This window comes from Argopecten irradians, chromosome 7 (assembly GCF_041381155.1).
Source record: "Argopecten irradians isolate NY chromosome 7, Ai_NY, whole genome shotgun sequence".
In the NCBI taxonomy this organism is placed as follows: domain Eukaryota; kingdom Metazoa; phylum Mollusca; class Bivalvia; order Pectinida; family Pectinidae; genus Argopecten; species Argopecten irradians.
The window spans coordinates 31,092,387-31,106,721 of record NC_091140.1 but is presented as its reverse complement, the minus strand read 5'-3'; the positions used below and the strand labels follow the sequence as shown (position 1 = coordinate 31,106,721).

Below are 14,335 nucleotides of genomic sequence, written 5' to 3'. Positions count from 1 at the left end.
TCAGTGATCTAGAAATTTCTTCTCTTTTCCAAAACAGACATATCATTATTCTGTTTCCAATGCTATCTGATAGTAACGAGAATGTCTGTTATTTTCTTTCATCTTTTGTCCATTAATGGGGTAGCTATATGTAAAATAGCTGTACCCGAGAGATTCTAAATTGATTTTACCTTTTATGGATATTTCTATAAATATATGTATATATCATACTTTCACTGGCTAAAACGAGTTTCTCCACAACTTGGGATGTCAGTACTTTTCAACTGCTGAACCAATCGTTTTGTTCAAGAGTCAATAAATCGGGGCCGCAGTCAGGATCTACTCTGAGTAAGGGGAGATAATTATTGTAAGAGTTAATGATGTGTACATATCTGATGTGACAATGTATAGGTGTCACAAAGACATAATGGCGTTCATTGAATCGTACTGCGATTTTACGATGATAACCATCTACCCTCTCACTTTGATCATACAGTGGTTAAAGCCGGGGAAATTTGTATGAATTTTATTAATATCTAGTAAAATATACCCTAAAATATTTGATAGCGGAACAGGAATTTGTAGTTACTATTGAATTTTATGACTCACCAACTGATTCAGGTTTTTATGAGTTTGAACGGAGTTGCTTTTCTTCACCTTTCACATTTTTAACAATTTCGTAAATCATGTTCAATTTACTTAAAAAGTTTTTTTGGATATTTCTTATTTTTAAAATGACTTGCATATCCCAATTTAAGTGATATTTTATGAACCAAACACTTTGCTTTATAATCATTAGGGTTAAAAGTCACCTTTAATTGAATAAACAAATTTAATTTTCTAAAAGTGATAGGCAAAGGTGTCATAGAAATGCTAAATTACAACTTTCATTTATAACATGATGCAGTTTTGAAGTAAACAAAACTTTATATTTTCTCAGGAATATGAGTAAGCATCAACATATCATAGTTTATCATTTTCAATCAAAAAAGTCACACGCCACTAATCAAAAAGATAAATGATCTACCAGTTAAAAATACATTCATCTCAGCATAGTGAATAATTTTGAAAATTTCTAAGAGATTGCTGAATGAAAAAATATTGGTTTTCGTAAAAGTACATCAAGTTCGTATCTTATAATATAAAATACCCTGAGACTTAAACCATTCACAAACATGGTACATAATTAGCATTTTGAATACCTGTACTGTAACTAGAATCTGCCAATGTATAAAGCATTTTGAATACCTGTACTGTAACAAGAATCTGCCAATGTATAAAGCATTTTGAATACCTGTACTGTAACTAGAATCTGCCAATGTATAAAGCATTTTGAATACTTGCACTGTAACTAGAATCTGCCAATGTATATAAATATCCGACCTAGGACCACCTGTATTTGTAAACCATCCCAAACTGTAACCAATATATAACTTGTATATAGACCACTTTCTAGTATATCTGTCACTACATTAAACTGCTTTTGTCCAGACCACTCTCTGTATAACCTAATAACTTTTCTAATTAACACGTCTGTGATCTTTTAGAAATCATCTTATCTTTTAAAGTTACAATCTCCCTTATAATTAGGAGACCTGACTCTCTTAGAACCAAAGTCAAACCTGTCCTGAAGGACCATCATAAATACTTTATATAGCTGTGTAATGGTTGCCTGGGCTTCAGAGATATTCAGAATCAACAGTAAATTACAGTAAAACCCTGCTAATATGAATTTCATGGGACCAGGGGAAATAATTTGATATAACAAAAATTTGTCTACCTTTCACCAATTTATATACTGTAGTTAATGATGCTCTACCGCCTACAGAGCAGAAATGATGCTCATCCTTTGAATAATAAGGTGTTTAATTGTATACATTAATTTCTAAATAACACAAAAAAATTTCTATAAAATCAACTACATGTATTTGCTTTTGGTGCATGCGCAGTCAGAACTTCATTCCATATGGAACATAGTGCCACATTTTTTTTTCAGGATGCAATTAATTATTTTTAATTTTTTTTTCTTGGAGTAGAATTAGAAGCTCAGACTTTTCAATGGTGGTAATAGCATAAAGTACTGGTAAGTAACTTTTGTAACTGAAGCAAAATACTTAATCGTCTGCTCCTGTTTTTGATAGAGAAAAAATACCATTTGTCAGCGGTGGAGCATCTTTAAATAGTATTTTTTCAATTACCAGTAATATCCAGTCTATTAAGTAAATTATGTTTGGTGCTCAGAAACAACATCTTATGTTTGATAGATTTGTTTTCCAATTCAATTTTCTTTGGAAAATGATAATGCAGAATTAGTGAAAAAATTAGTAATAATTGCTGCTATACTAAGGGAGATAATTTAGCAGTGATAAACATACACTTACCAAGCTGTAGGATGGTTGTTGCTATCACACAAAACAGTCCATGCCGACAGCCATGTCTGTCTGAAGGTCTTGATCCTCTACAACGTAACTCCCCGACGTCGTCGTATTGTCGTCTTCGTCGTAATCCTCTATTGTCGCCATTGACGTGTTTAAATAGTCTGTCATACCACGCCAATGTACGACTTGGCCTCGACCCTTGTGTGGAACCCCACCACGAGAGGGATACACATTGTTATGACTATTAAGATGCACTGTCCGTGATTTGGAGGGTAATAAATGGGGATGTTTAAAATGTAACTGATTAAGGTTCTGTACCCTCCGTGGGTCACTGTTGTCACTACCAGAGGGTACCCTCCGTGGTTCTGCACCCTCACTATGTGTGGGCATGTTCTCCTTCCGTGGGGAATTGGATGGTGAATACATATTTTTTAAATAATCTACAAAAAAAGGTACATTATAAAGAATTAATAAAAAATTGTGGAATTTCCATATATGGTAAATGTTAGTAAATCTTGTAAATAGAAACCAAAACAATAATTGATTTGTGAATAGTGAAAATGTAAAAAAAAAAAAAAAAAAAAAAAAAAAAAAAGATTATAGAAATACTCAGGAAAGAAGATATGGTGATGTTTATATTTGTTTCTGACTTTTTTTTAAATGTTAATATTAAATTTCTTTCCCTTTGAATTCCTTCTCTTTGTTTCAGTGTTGTTATTTATTATCATCTATTAGAGTTATTTCCCCTTGTTAGTTACTTCCCCTTGTTTCAGTGTTTTAATTACCATATATTTGAGTTATAATGTTTGACAATCAAAGAACAGAGACTGGGAGAGGAGTGAGCCTTACCTAACTCCAGACAGTGTGATAATCCCCCACTGCTCTGTATATCACTCTCACTGCCTCCACGGCCGCTATCACTCGTCGAGGTTTCTCCCGAGGTTTCACTGTGGTTGTCATCTTGTTTCTTGTACATTTCTCCCTGAAAATACAAAATTATTATTTTAACAAAACACGAAACTAGGATTTCTTAAAATTCAGAATACCAAATTCAAATTCAATGAATTTAAAATGTCTGCTTTACAACACAGCCAATTAATTAACATACATATTTGAAATTGTTATTTACTTAATAATATCCCTTTGCAAATATATGAATAGAAAATAGTAAAATGTAATGCTACATAAATTTTAATTTGATTCAACTTCAATTATAAATTGATTAATTGAGAGGAAAATGATCAATCTTAACATTCAACCTCTTTACTGCAAGGAGGGGAGGGAGTGGGGGCGGAGAGAAATAGATCACATCTATTGGGATTCCATGAAGCTGAGAGAAACAAACAACTGTGGATGTTCTATGGTTGGTTTTCCTGCTTCCTTCATTTCTCAAAAAGTAAGCAAGTAGAATCTCAATTCTTCACATCGACAACCAGCATAAAATGATGAAAAATTTCAACAGATATGATTTGGTGACATTTGTTTAACCCTTAATTGGCAAATTCTTTTGAATGCATGTGAATCCCATGTGATTTTCAAACAATCAAGACTCTCAGCAAAATGTTGAAAGCTTTATTGTGCAATAAAACATTTATTTTTGGTTTCAAGTGAATTAAGGATGGAAAAAAATTTTGGGCTAAATTAATTCCATTGTAAAGGAATGTGTTGTTTGTCGGAATGGAAAGGCTTCTTAAAAGACTAAGCGAAGAATCATTGTGAAACTCTTTTGGAGACAATGGTTTGATCAGGGTATGGTAAGAATGCTGCCTGATAGGAAATCCACAAGGAAAACAAACTTGTCAGCCATATTAAAGGGAACTGGAATATGTCCAGACACCATTAGTTTGGCCTTTCGTTTTTACCACCTTCGTGATCCGATCATTACCGATCTGATTTAGCGTAATTGATCGTTACACTGCTAACAAAGACACATACATCTTGCTGTCAACTGAAGTCTTGAAAAACAAATGAAGTTCTTTCTAATTAACATTCCAAGTAATTGGGAAAGAATATATACTTGTCCCAGTTTTTTTTATTAAAGTTGAAAAGAATTGGGTTAATTATACTGAGCTTTTAAAGAAAAAAATTGCTCAGCTGTTGATGAATACCATAAAAACAGCACTCTTTTTACAATACATGTACGTAATTGTAAAAAGAATGTGTACATTTTCAAACATGTTCCCATTATGAAAAATACCATTGACATGAAGCCTTTATTAGAATATTATTTTAAAATGTTTAGTCTTTGATTTCATTTTTGCCGATAAAACTTCATTAGCAATATTATATATAAGATTCATAACTTGTCAATTACTACAGGAATAAAAAAAATGCACGGTATTGAACATTCCTAGTTCCATGTTGGTAAGAATGAAAGCTATCAAAGGCAGGTGTGATATCTCTAACCGTGATCAGCAGGTGTTGTAGGAAAATATTATAAAATTTAATTCTCATTTAATAGATTTTATTTTCAGTACAACAAAAATCAATGGGGAAGAAATCTGTTTTATTTATTAGATTGAAAATTTTGAAATGCTGTTACCACTATAGAAAGAAACAAAAACAATATGTTTTAAAATTGAAAATTTTCTTGTACTCTATAACTTCTTTAGTAACGTTTTGTTTATTTCTCTACCTATTTTAAACAGATATTTTTTCCAGTTTGCATAAGATAGACTGAAGAAACTTATAAAAATTTTGAAGTCTATACCATTGTAAACACCAGCTGTGACTATAGATTTAATGTATACAAAGAACTAAAAAACATTCTATACAAATCTATTTAAGGCAAATTGTATTGTTAACTATCATGATATGTTTTCCTCTGTTTAAATTCGATCTGAATTGATTTTGACTACTGTAGAGGTCTCAAACATGTCAGGGTCTTGTGTATTGATTGCTGAGGCATGCAGGGTTCCCAATTGTAGCCCTTTAGCTAACATTGTGTATAAATGGGTTAAGAGTTTAGAACCCACAATAAGTGTCAGACGTGCTGGACATTTATGGTTAGTGGTTTTACTTTGGGAACTCTGACTTCATCTACTACTAACATGAGGCATATCTTTAACCTAAAGCCTTTTATAACAGATAATATATGTAACACCAACAAAACCCAAAATTATCATAAATTTTGTCAAGATTTTTTAAACGTGACTTTTTACGTGCTTACCTCTAAATTGGAGTTACTTCCCCATGAGGGTTTATCGCACGCCTGAAGATATTCTTGGTGTCGCTGAAGCCTGGCTACCGTGGACAGGTTCTGTTGCTGGTATTGTTGCTCTGAGTTGTCTTCTCTTGGTGTGACTCTTTCAGGTTTGGGTGGTGGCATAATTCTGTCGAGAATCTGGTAGATTAAAAAAAATAATAAAATCATTAACGAATTGACTAAGTAGACAATTATTAATTACTTAGTATCAATATTTTCTAATAACACTGCTAACTCCCAGAAAGTCATGACTGAAAAAACCCAAATCCTTTCTGATAATAATAACTCCATCATCAAATAACCCTCCAATGGACACATACTACCCTCTAGTGTATGTGACAAAATTCATTTTCTAACTTCGAGAAGATATTTAAAATAAGCAGAAAAAGTTCGGATGCTGTTCTCATTATTGTACAAAGTCAAATTACTATTTTAAAATTGACAATTCTGAAAAGTGGATTTATAAGGGCTGAAGTTTTTATCATTGTAAAAAGCTGGTTTTTTTGTTGTTGATAAATATGATAATTTAAATCACTGTTCATTTTAAGATTCCAGAGTAACTTAGTAATAGTTATCAGAATAAAGGATATAAGAAACCTGAATAGTCTCAAAAAGTCTGTCTTCATTGAAAATGTATATATCTGTCTAGTAATATATATAGACAATTAACGAAAACAAGAAAATTTAAATAATATATTTGTACAAATGATGTTATCCTTATAATCAATGTCATCCAAAGAAGTGTAATTGTGAAGCTAAGATCAAATATCTTATAAACAGTTGTATATTATAACCATGACTAAGAAATTTCTTTTCAAGTCAGAATTTTAAACACCTGATATTTATGTTCAAGAAATTTCTCCTTTTAAGATAAAAAATAGCAATACAGTACTGTACATTTGATATTCAAATACTGGTAATTTAATAAATTAATTGAGTTCAACAGGTAAATCATAAATAAAACATTCAAATGAAAGGTGCATTATGATATTATTATTTCATAAATGGAGATATGCTCAAGGATTATTCTTGATACCCTAGCTTAAATTTGATGCAAATTTATGATCACATCAGTGTAAAAAGTTCAGGGATCAACGACAGGGTTTTAAATTTCGTAGTAGGTGAGAATTGATTTTGACTTAAAATGTAATTCAGAGGCCTTGAAGATATGAAATATATTCCCCCACATCATCACTCCCGCTCGTTTGCTGACATTTTGATGTTGTAATACAAAATTTTGTCTATACATTTATTTGTGATATCTGATGCACCAAGGCAATCTGATGGCGTCCCACCACCCAGACTTAATCCTTGTGTTTATATCTTTGAAAAAATCTGGCATAGTTCTTCTGTATAAAAAATTCATTGCATTGTCGAAGAAAACAAACGTACATCTATTACCGTTACAAAGCCGCCTGAAAGGTCTACCATACCAACGTAAGCCCCAATGTGGCGCATTCAAGCCCTGACCATAGCCCATATGTTACAAAGAGTAACAGTATCTCCACTGAACTTAAGGCGCTGAAAACAATGCTTTAAGTACAGCTACGCATGCGATGGCTTTTGTCCTAGTGTCTGACACGAACATGGCGGGTACACAAACACAATCACGCTGTCAATTACAACACCGTTATTGTGCTTAATTAACATACTTTACTTTTCACTGGTTCACGAACCCGAAAAAACCTACACCTCATATAAAACTTGTGAAAGAACATACGAAAAATATCAAAAAGTAATAAAATTATATTGGGTCAAATTTCCAAAAAGCAATTCAATAAGAACTGATATTTCAAACACACATTATGTTTAGATATTTTGTTTATTGAAAAATAAAATTCAATAAAAGGAGCAATTATTCTCCATTTTGTAAAATATGAAGAATTTTTGATGTCATCCATTAAAGATGGAGGTCAAATGGCAGTGCCATTATTTATCTACGGTATACATCAAACATTTAAAATAAACAAATTTAAACAAAAATTTAATATTTCAATCATCAAATATTTGTCAAAATTGCTTTTGATATCTTTTATGTCAACTTGTCATTATGAGGAATTCGGTTATATGACTTCAAATAGCTGATCATATGATCATATGACAATTAAGGCCTTTACAGGAATGGATTTCATTGGACAAGTGAAAAGCCCTGAGTAAAACGGAACTTAAAGCAATCAAGCACCTCGAAGACGCAGATTCAATCGTCCCTTGAGCTAACAAAATGTTTTCGTATTGAACGGCATCAGTCTGGCAATCAATTCCTTTCACATATATATTTTTATGATTCGATAAAACGATGTTCCGTAGAAGATCAAAGTCTGATTCGAGGGGGATATTCATTAGGAAAGTGTCAAGCTGCATGTGTATAGTATTATGGAGAGCACTGATAAATGTTTTAAGATGAGAATGTTTTTATTCTGGCCAGTTATCATAGTGATAAAAGTATTTATGGTAATGTCTGAAGGTATTTAACTTGATGTTTTACGCATTTATCATTGTAAACAATTTGATCGCGAGTCATGATAACGGTCGACCATCCCGAACAACGAAACACCTACCCGCCAATTCGCCCTCCTTCCCACCGTTCAAGTAAATTTTATGTGCTTTCATCAATTATCCATATTGGATTTGGGAAAATTGATCGCGTTAATAAATAGTCGTTATTTGTAGCTCGAAGGTATATTGATGAATGGATCCTAGCTATTTTTTATTTAACAGAGGTTTTTTTCTGGCCTGTGTTTTGTACAATGGCTCTCTCTATCTCTAAAATCTTGTTCATTAATAACAGCTGTACTTGTGCACACACCCACAAGGGAATATCAACATTTCACTGTAGTTAACATCCAAACAATCACCATTATTTGCTAGTGTACATGTATCTAAACAGGTTTTATAGCCATATTTGTTATCAGAGAGTAGAAATATATGGAATCTAAGTAAACATGAATAAACGTTATTGATAAACAAAAATAATCAAATAATAGTCTCTGATATGATATCAAATCAATTTGGATAATCTAATATAGTCAACAAAAGGCCAATTGGGCCCCTGAACCACTCTTATATCACTATGATTCAAATCATTTGACTAAGTTTAATATAAAGTGATCGTTAATCAACTAAAACTTCTGCAATAGACATCTTAAATCAAAATACTAATTAACATTCTAAATATCATCCATTATAAAGAATTAAGATGAAAACACAGAAGTAAACATAAAAATCCTTTGGCGAAAAAATAATTTCAGAGAAAAACAATAAAGCGACATTCATGCCATGCCAAAATGAAAGTCTCTCCATGCATGGGTAATTAACACAGTGATGATAAATTAAGAAGGATATAAGCATGCACATTGAATGTAAGGTAGGACTGCTTATCATATGTTGTATTTGATCACATCAGTACATTAAATATCTTATTTGTCCCTATTAGCTGGGTGATTTTAATAATGTAAGAAAGGCCACCATTGTCACCATCATCAATTGTTGTTATCGAAATCAACAATGACAACTACAACATTTATTGTACAAAAAATCCCCTTCATATCTCCAAATAATGTTACTTTTTAACATATATACAAAGAATATCAAATCTGCTGGAGTGTGGAGAAATCACAGCATTCAAAAGTTATAGCTAGACACCCATTGGTAAATTACTTATTGTGGACAATTATAAAACACATGTTATCAAACAGTTATTTGACATAAAACAATTGATTTGATTGTCAAATTCTATTGTGTAAATGCAAGGTATAATGTATTTTAATCATTTGCCTAATTAACAAATAAATTTAATGATTTTTAAATGGCTTCATAGAGGATGTTATAATGGAACTCTTCTGAAAGGAGGACAATAATATCATAGGTAGCATGTGCCCTTAACCAATGTTGATTTGAGAATTGATTAAATTTGACCTGTACTCAATCTGCGATACTAATTCACAGTCATGATCTGCGATACTAATTCACAGTCATTTTCTGTTTCTCGCTGACCAACTGACGTCCAGGTATAAATTTTGATGGACAGCTCATCCAAAAAATATCTAAACAATATCAGAAACCGGCCTGTAGGTCATTAATCATCGAATCCAGTCACATTAACTAAATTGGATTTCAAAATCACATTTTCATCAAAGTGAAGGCATTTTGATTACCTGTATAGTGTTATAATAACCGTAAATGTTTAGATCTTAATCTATCCATTTTATTTCTCACTTTCATTTTACAAGTTTTTATGATAGTGTTAAAATATTTTGTTCAATCTTATACAAGTACGATAAAAGGTGTTTAAAGACCGATATTGATAGGTAAAATTGACAAAAAGTTTTTGAAGTTTTCGATATAACTTTAAGCACCCTATTAGGCGGTGAACGACTTTGAAATTACAAAACTGTGAAGATGTTTTTCAAAACTGACAATGAATGACAAAGATGTAATCATAGATAAAATCATCTTCATAGGTAATAGATATATTAAGGATGACAACTCAAGTGTAAACAATTTTGTTGACATAATTTTTATCAGAACTAATTAATTTAAATAGTAAAGGTTAACGACATTTGAAAATTATTTACAACAACTTTTTATCAAATCAAATTTTAGCACTAAAAATAATCATAGTTTTAATAGAAGCTGATTAATAAATAAATAGATTATAGCTTTACAAAGTTTAAATTTTTGTTTTTTTCACATGATCAATATGTATAGTGTACTTATAGTTTCTAGCTTAATTTGCACATGCATAAAGCTAATGTTGCTGCATACCAAAATACTAATTCAGTTTTTTTGCATTCTAATTTAATATTTTACCCTAATTATCTATAAGCATGCTTCGTTGAATAACATGCTTCGCAAAGAATATCAAGTTCATAGAAAACTTTATTAGATTTTGAGAAAACTGCTGTTACATCTACAGCAAGTGTTCACAATGGCTCCATACAACTATGGCAAAAAGTGAAAAATATAATTCAATATGCTCAAAATTATTTTGTGCAGGCAAGGATAAAAAATGATTTAATTTGAATTTCACTGTTGGTAGACATGATGTCAAGGAATTTAAAGCCTAACGAGATCGAAATTGATGTCTTAATTATCAACTGCTGCAGAAATTGTAAGTTTTGTATTGAGTTCCAGAATCCTCAGCTTTTGACAGTTGTTGAAGTGTGGTACACATGTTATTATTGACGCATTATAGCTAAAATTTCAGAACATGGTATAGACTTTTAAGCGTACATGTATAAAAATCATTTCTCTGGCCTTGGAATTTGGCAGCTCATGAAAAGACTATCAAGGAAACATATTTTGACAAAGAATCCATATCTGCAATGCAGAGAAATGGAAATGGTTTTCCAATTTCAGTATTTCAATGCAATTTTTACCCTTGAGAATTAATTCAAACAAATTTTACTGTTTCATTTAAATTCTCACAGTTTAAACCCCAACAAATATGTTAAATGAAGCTCCTTTCAGTGAACAAAGCGACACTATTTATGCAAACTCTAAAAACGAGGGAGTTTAAATGAAAGAGGGGCTATCCAATACTCTATTTAAATGAGAATTTTTTTTCCCTTTTTTGTCTGTCCAAAGACACCAGAGGTACGGCCATTTGTATAGAAGGTTAATTGGTTAGTGATAATTGCCTGTAATGACAGCTAATCACAAGGCGCAAGGACACGACAGAGATATATCCTGTACAGAGGAAACGCAGAATTAACACGAATTATTTCTATCTGTTAGTCGGCTCTGATCAGCCAATCCCAAACCCCTTTTCACTTTTATACCAGGCCTATATATGACTCACACTGGAGAGTCTCCATTTACGAATGGATTCCTTTGTGGAACATCAATTATAAACTTCCAGAGTAATTTTCGACAACAATTATCATAAAATTGCTTTGGAAAATTTAAATAGCATCTCGATGGTTTTAGAAAGACATAAAAAAGAATTGAAAGACAATTTTTAAATGAAATATTATCTGTTCCGAAGAATTTAATAATGTGAGAATTTTGGCAGTTCGAATGTGAGGATTCTTTGAAAAGGCTATTATATTGTCACAAAACTTTATTGGAAATAAACTTTGTTTGGTTTCATTAACGGTATTTCTAAATGCTTCTTGTTATCGGTTTTTGTTAAGACATTTTAGTCCCTTAATCCTTCAAGTTCAGACAGTAATTAACATGTACCAGTACTTGACATTTTAAAACAAGATATGTACAGGAGAAAAAATGAAAAGAAAAGCATGGCTTTTATGTAATATAGGTAACCATGATTGAGTTTATGTACCAAGGTTGTCAAAATTTGTTTATTAAATGCCAAAGCGAGGAGAAACACTCGCAATGTGATGACATTGTGTTTCTTGACTACCAAAACTCCTAACAAAGCTAGAATACAAAAGGTCTGATTGGCCTGTAGCTGACAGTGTCAGGTGAAAATTGTACCTCATATACACAAACTTTAATTGCATCATATCATAACGTATCTGTACTTTTTATAATGATCTTGATTAACTAAAACTACGCATAATTAACATTTTCTCCTAATTCTTTTATGTATAAATTTGTTGCTAAAAGGTCCTACGGAAACCATTTCGAGTACATTGCGGCGCTCTCCCCCCCCTCCTTCCTATCCACTTACCCATATACATGAAGTTTTATTTTAAATCTTTCAATCAAGATGACCTTTACCGAGTAGTTAAGGCTATAGACCTGTACAGTATTCTTTAATACCAATATTTAATTCAAGACCCTACACAATTCATTGATATATAAAAATCCATATATAACCCCTATGATTGAGTATACATATATATAAGATCAATTTTCCTTTTCTTTATTTCTTTTGTGATAAAAATTGAACAGCAAATAACCAGTCAATATGTATTATAATGAGATATAAAACAAAGGGAAATATGCGGTAAATATTTACTGAAGTATACATTTCCTACCTGTCTCGTTAAAAGTATGTTCCTGTCATCAGGACAACCACTAATTGGTTTATATTGTCCAATAACCATACCTGTCTAGAAATAGTATACTATCATTTAGGGTCCACATAAATAAAATAAAGCAAGCTATGTCATCATCGAGCCCTTGGGGGTCGTTCTGTCAAGCAAAATGACAGGTACAACTCCGCTGGCCGACAGAGAGCCTCGAAATATATTTTTTCATTACTATAGAAATCATTTGAGCATATTTTTTTGTGGGAAATGATAGTAGTCTTTTTTTTTCTTCGCATTCCAATAGTGATATTTCATAATAATGGAATTCAATGTGTCTCAATTCATTTCCTTGACAGATATAGGAGACAGAGAATTAATTTTTTTTCATCGTTATAATAGTATAGATTTATGGCTGATTTTGCTGATGATAGAATTGAAAACAGATGATTATCAAACATTTTGCATCTATGCGTAGGTACAAAAGTACACATATGTCAGTTTAAAATGAGAAAATTGTCTTTAAGAGGTTCATTACAAAAATACTGCACTGAAGTCTCTGATCACAAACAACACATGACCATACATCAACAGTATGTGGAAAAAAGATATTAAACAAACAAAAATGACTGTGAACTCAAAACAAACACCAAAAAAACCATTGCCAAGCAAAGTGAGTCATTTTACAACCTGTACATGTGACAACAAAATTTATGTTTTTATAATTAGATATTATTAATGAAATATATATTGTATGAGTTTTGTGAATGAAATTTTAATTTACCTGCACCAGACAACAGAGCCTTAGTATGTATACATGAATATATAGTGCTAAATCTAATCTTATAGATTTAAATTTAAACAAATGCCTTTAAAATTAACCAGGAAAAAAAATCCAATTCCTTTCAGAGGAAAACACCTGCTTAATGTAAATTAGTATTTTATACATGTGATTTAAATAAAAAGTGTTTTTCACACGAAAAGAAAAGTGTTCAAGTACCTTAATTTTTTTCTGAAAATGTAGAAAAATGTTGGTTCTTTAAGCAAATTTCTTGTTTAGAAATGGTTTTCTAAATCAATCGATACAAAATGGAACGGTTAACAACACTAGACATGCACCCAAATGCATTTTTACCTGCCTTCTCACAGGTTGGCTCTCACCTGTGTCTACAGGTAAATACTGATCGTCAGTCAAAGGTAGAGCCTTGAGAGCATGGAGTTTTTAAAAGAAGAAATTGAAGAAAACCTTACGTAAAACTTTATAGGCACTGTAAATTATGCATATATGAAAGAAGTTAAATTCCAGGTACCTCTCTTTTCAAAAGAGCTCTCTCTTAAAATTCGACAACACCTTTACTTAAGAGATCTGAATTTTGTACGACAGTCAGGTTTTTCAAACTGAAATATGTTTACCAAGGGCAAGCAACTTGTTGGGTGAACTATAAAAAAAAAAATTGTAATTTCTCGGTTGTGTTTATGCAAACTAAATCTCGTCACTGCTTTCATGTGCTGAATTCTAATAAATTCTAACAGGAAAACAGAGCCCTGAAGGTTAACTCAAGGTCCCAGCCTACAAATCGTATCAAGTTACTTTACCATTTACATTAAATGCAGTGTGAAATTTACCTGCACCGTACATCAAGGTAAAAGATTGGTTTTTTTTCTTTCAAATTCAAAATTTAGTTGTTTATTACTTAATATTCAGATTAAAATAGGATCTAAATTAAAAGTCATAAACAAATTCTTCCATGTAGATAATTTTAACATTAACTCAATGAAAAGAAGTTTCGGTAATGAGAAGAAACTTGTTTAAAGAATTACCCGACATAATAAGAGGA

General features: G+C 31.6%; 1 protein-coding gene across 4 annotated transcripts in view; it reads right to left on the bottom strand.

Annotated features, from left to right (window-relative positions):
* Window positions 1-14,335, bottom strand: part of LOC138328127 (protocadherin gamma-A10-like) — a 64,079-nt gene that overhangs the window by 7,149 nt on the left and 42,595 nt on the right. For all 4 annotated transcript variants that reach the window (XM_069274770.1, XM_069274767.1, XM_069274769.1 and 1 more), the window contains exons 3-5: window positions 5,527-5,700; window positions 3,207-3,339; window positions 2,361-2,797 (exon numbers count right to left, since the gene is read on the bottom strand). In XM_069274770.1, the coding sequence (XP_069130871.1) occupies window positions 2,385-2,797; window positions 3,207-3,339; window positions 5,527-5,700 (720 nt within the window). In that variant the 3' untranslated portion in view covers window positions 2,361-2,384. The remainder of the gene's footprint in view (window positions 1-2,360; window positions 2,798-3,206; window positions 3,340-5,526; window positions 5,701-14,335) is intronic.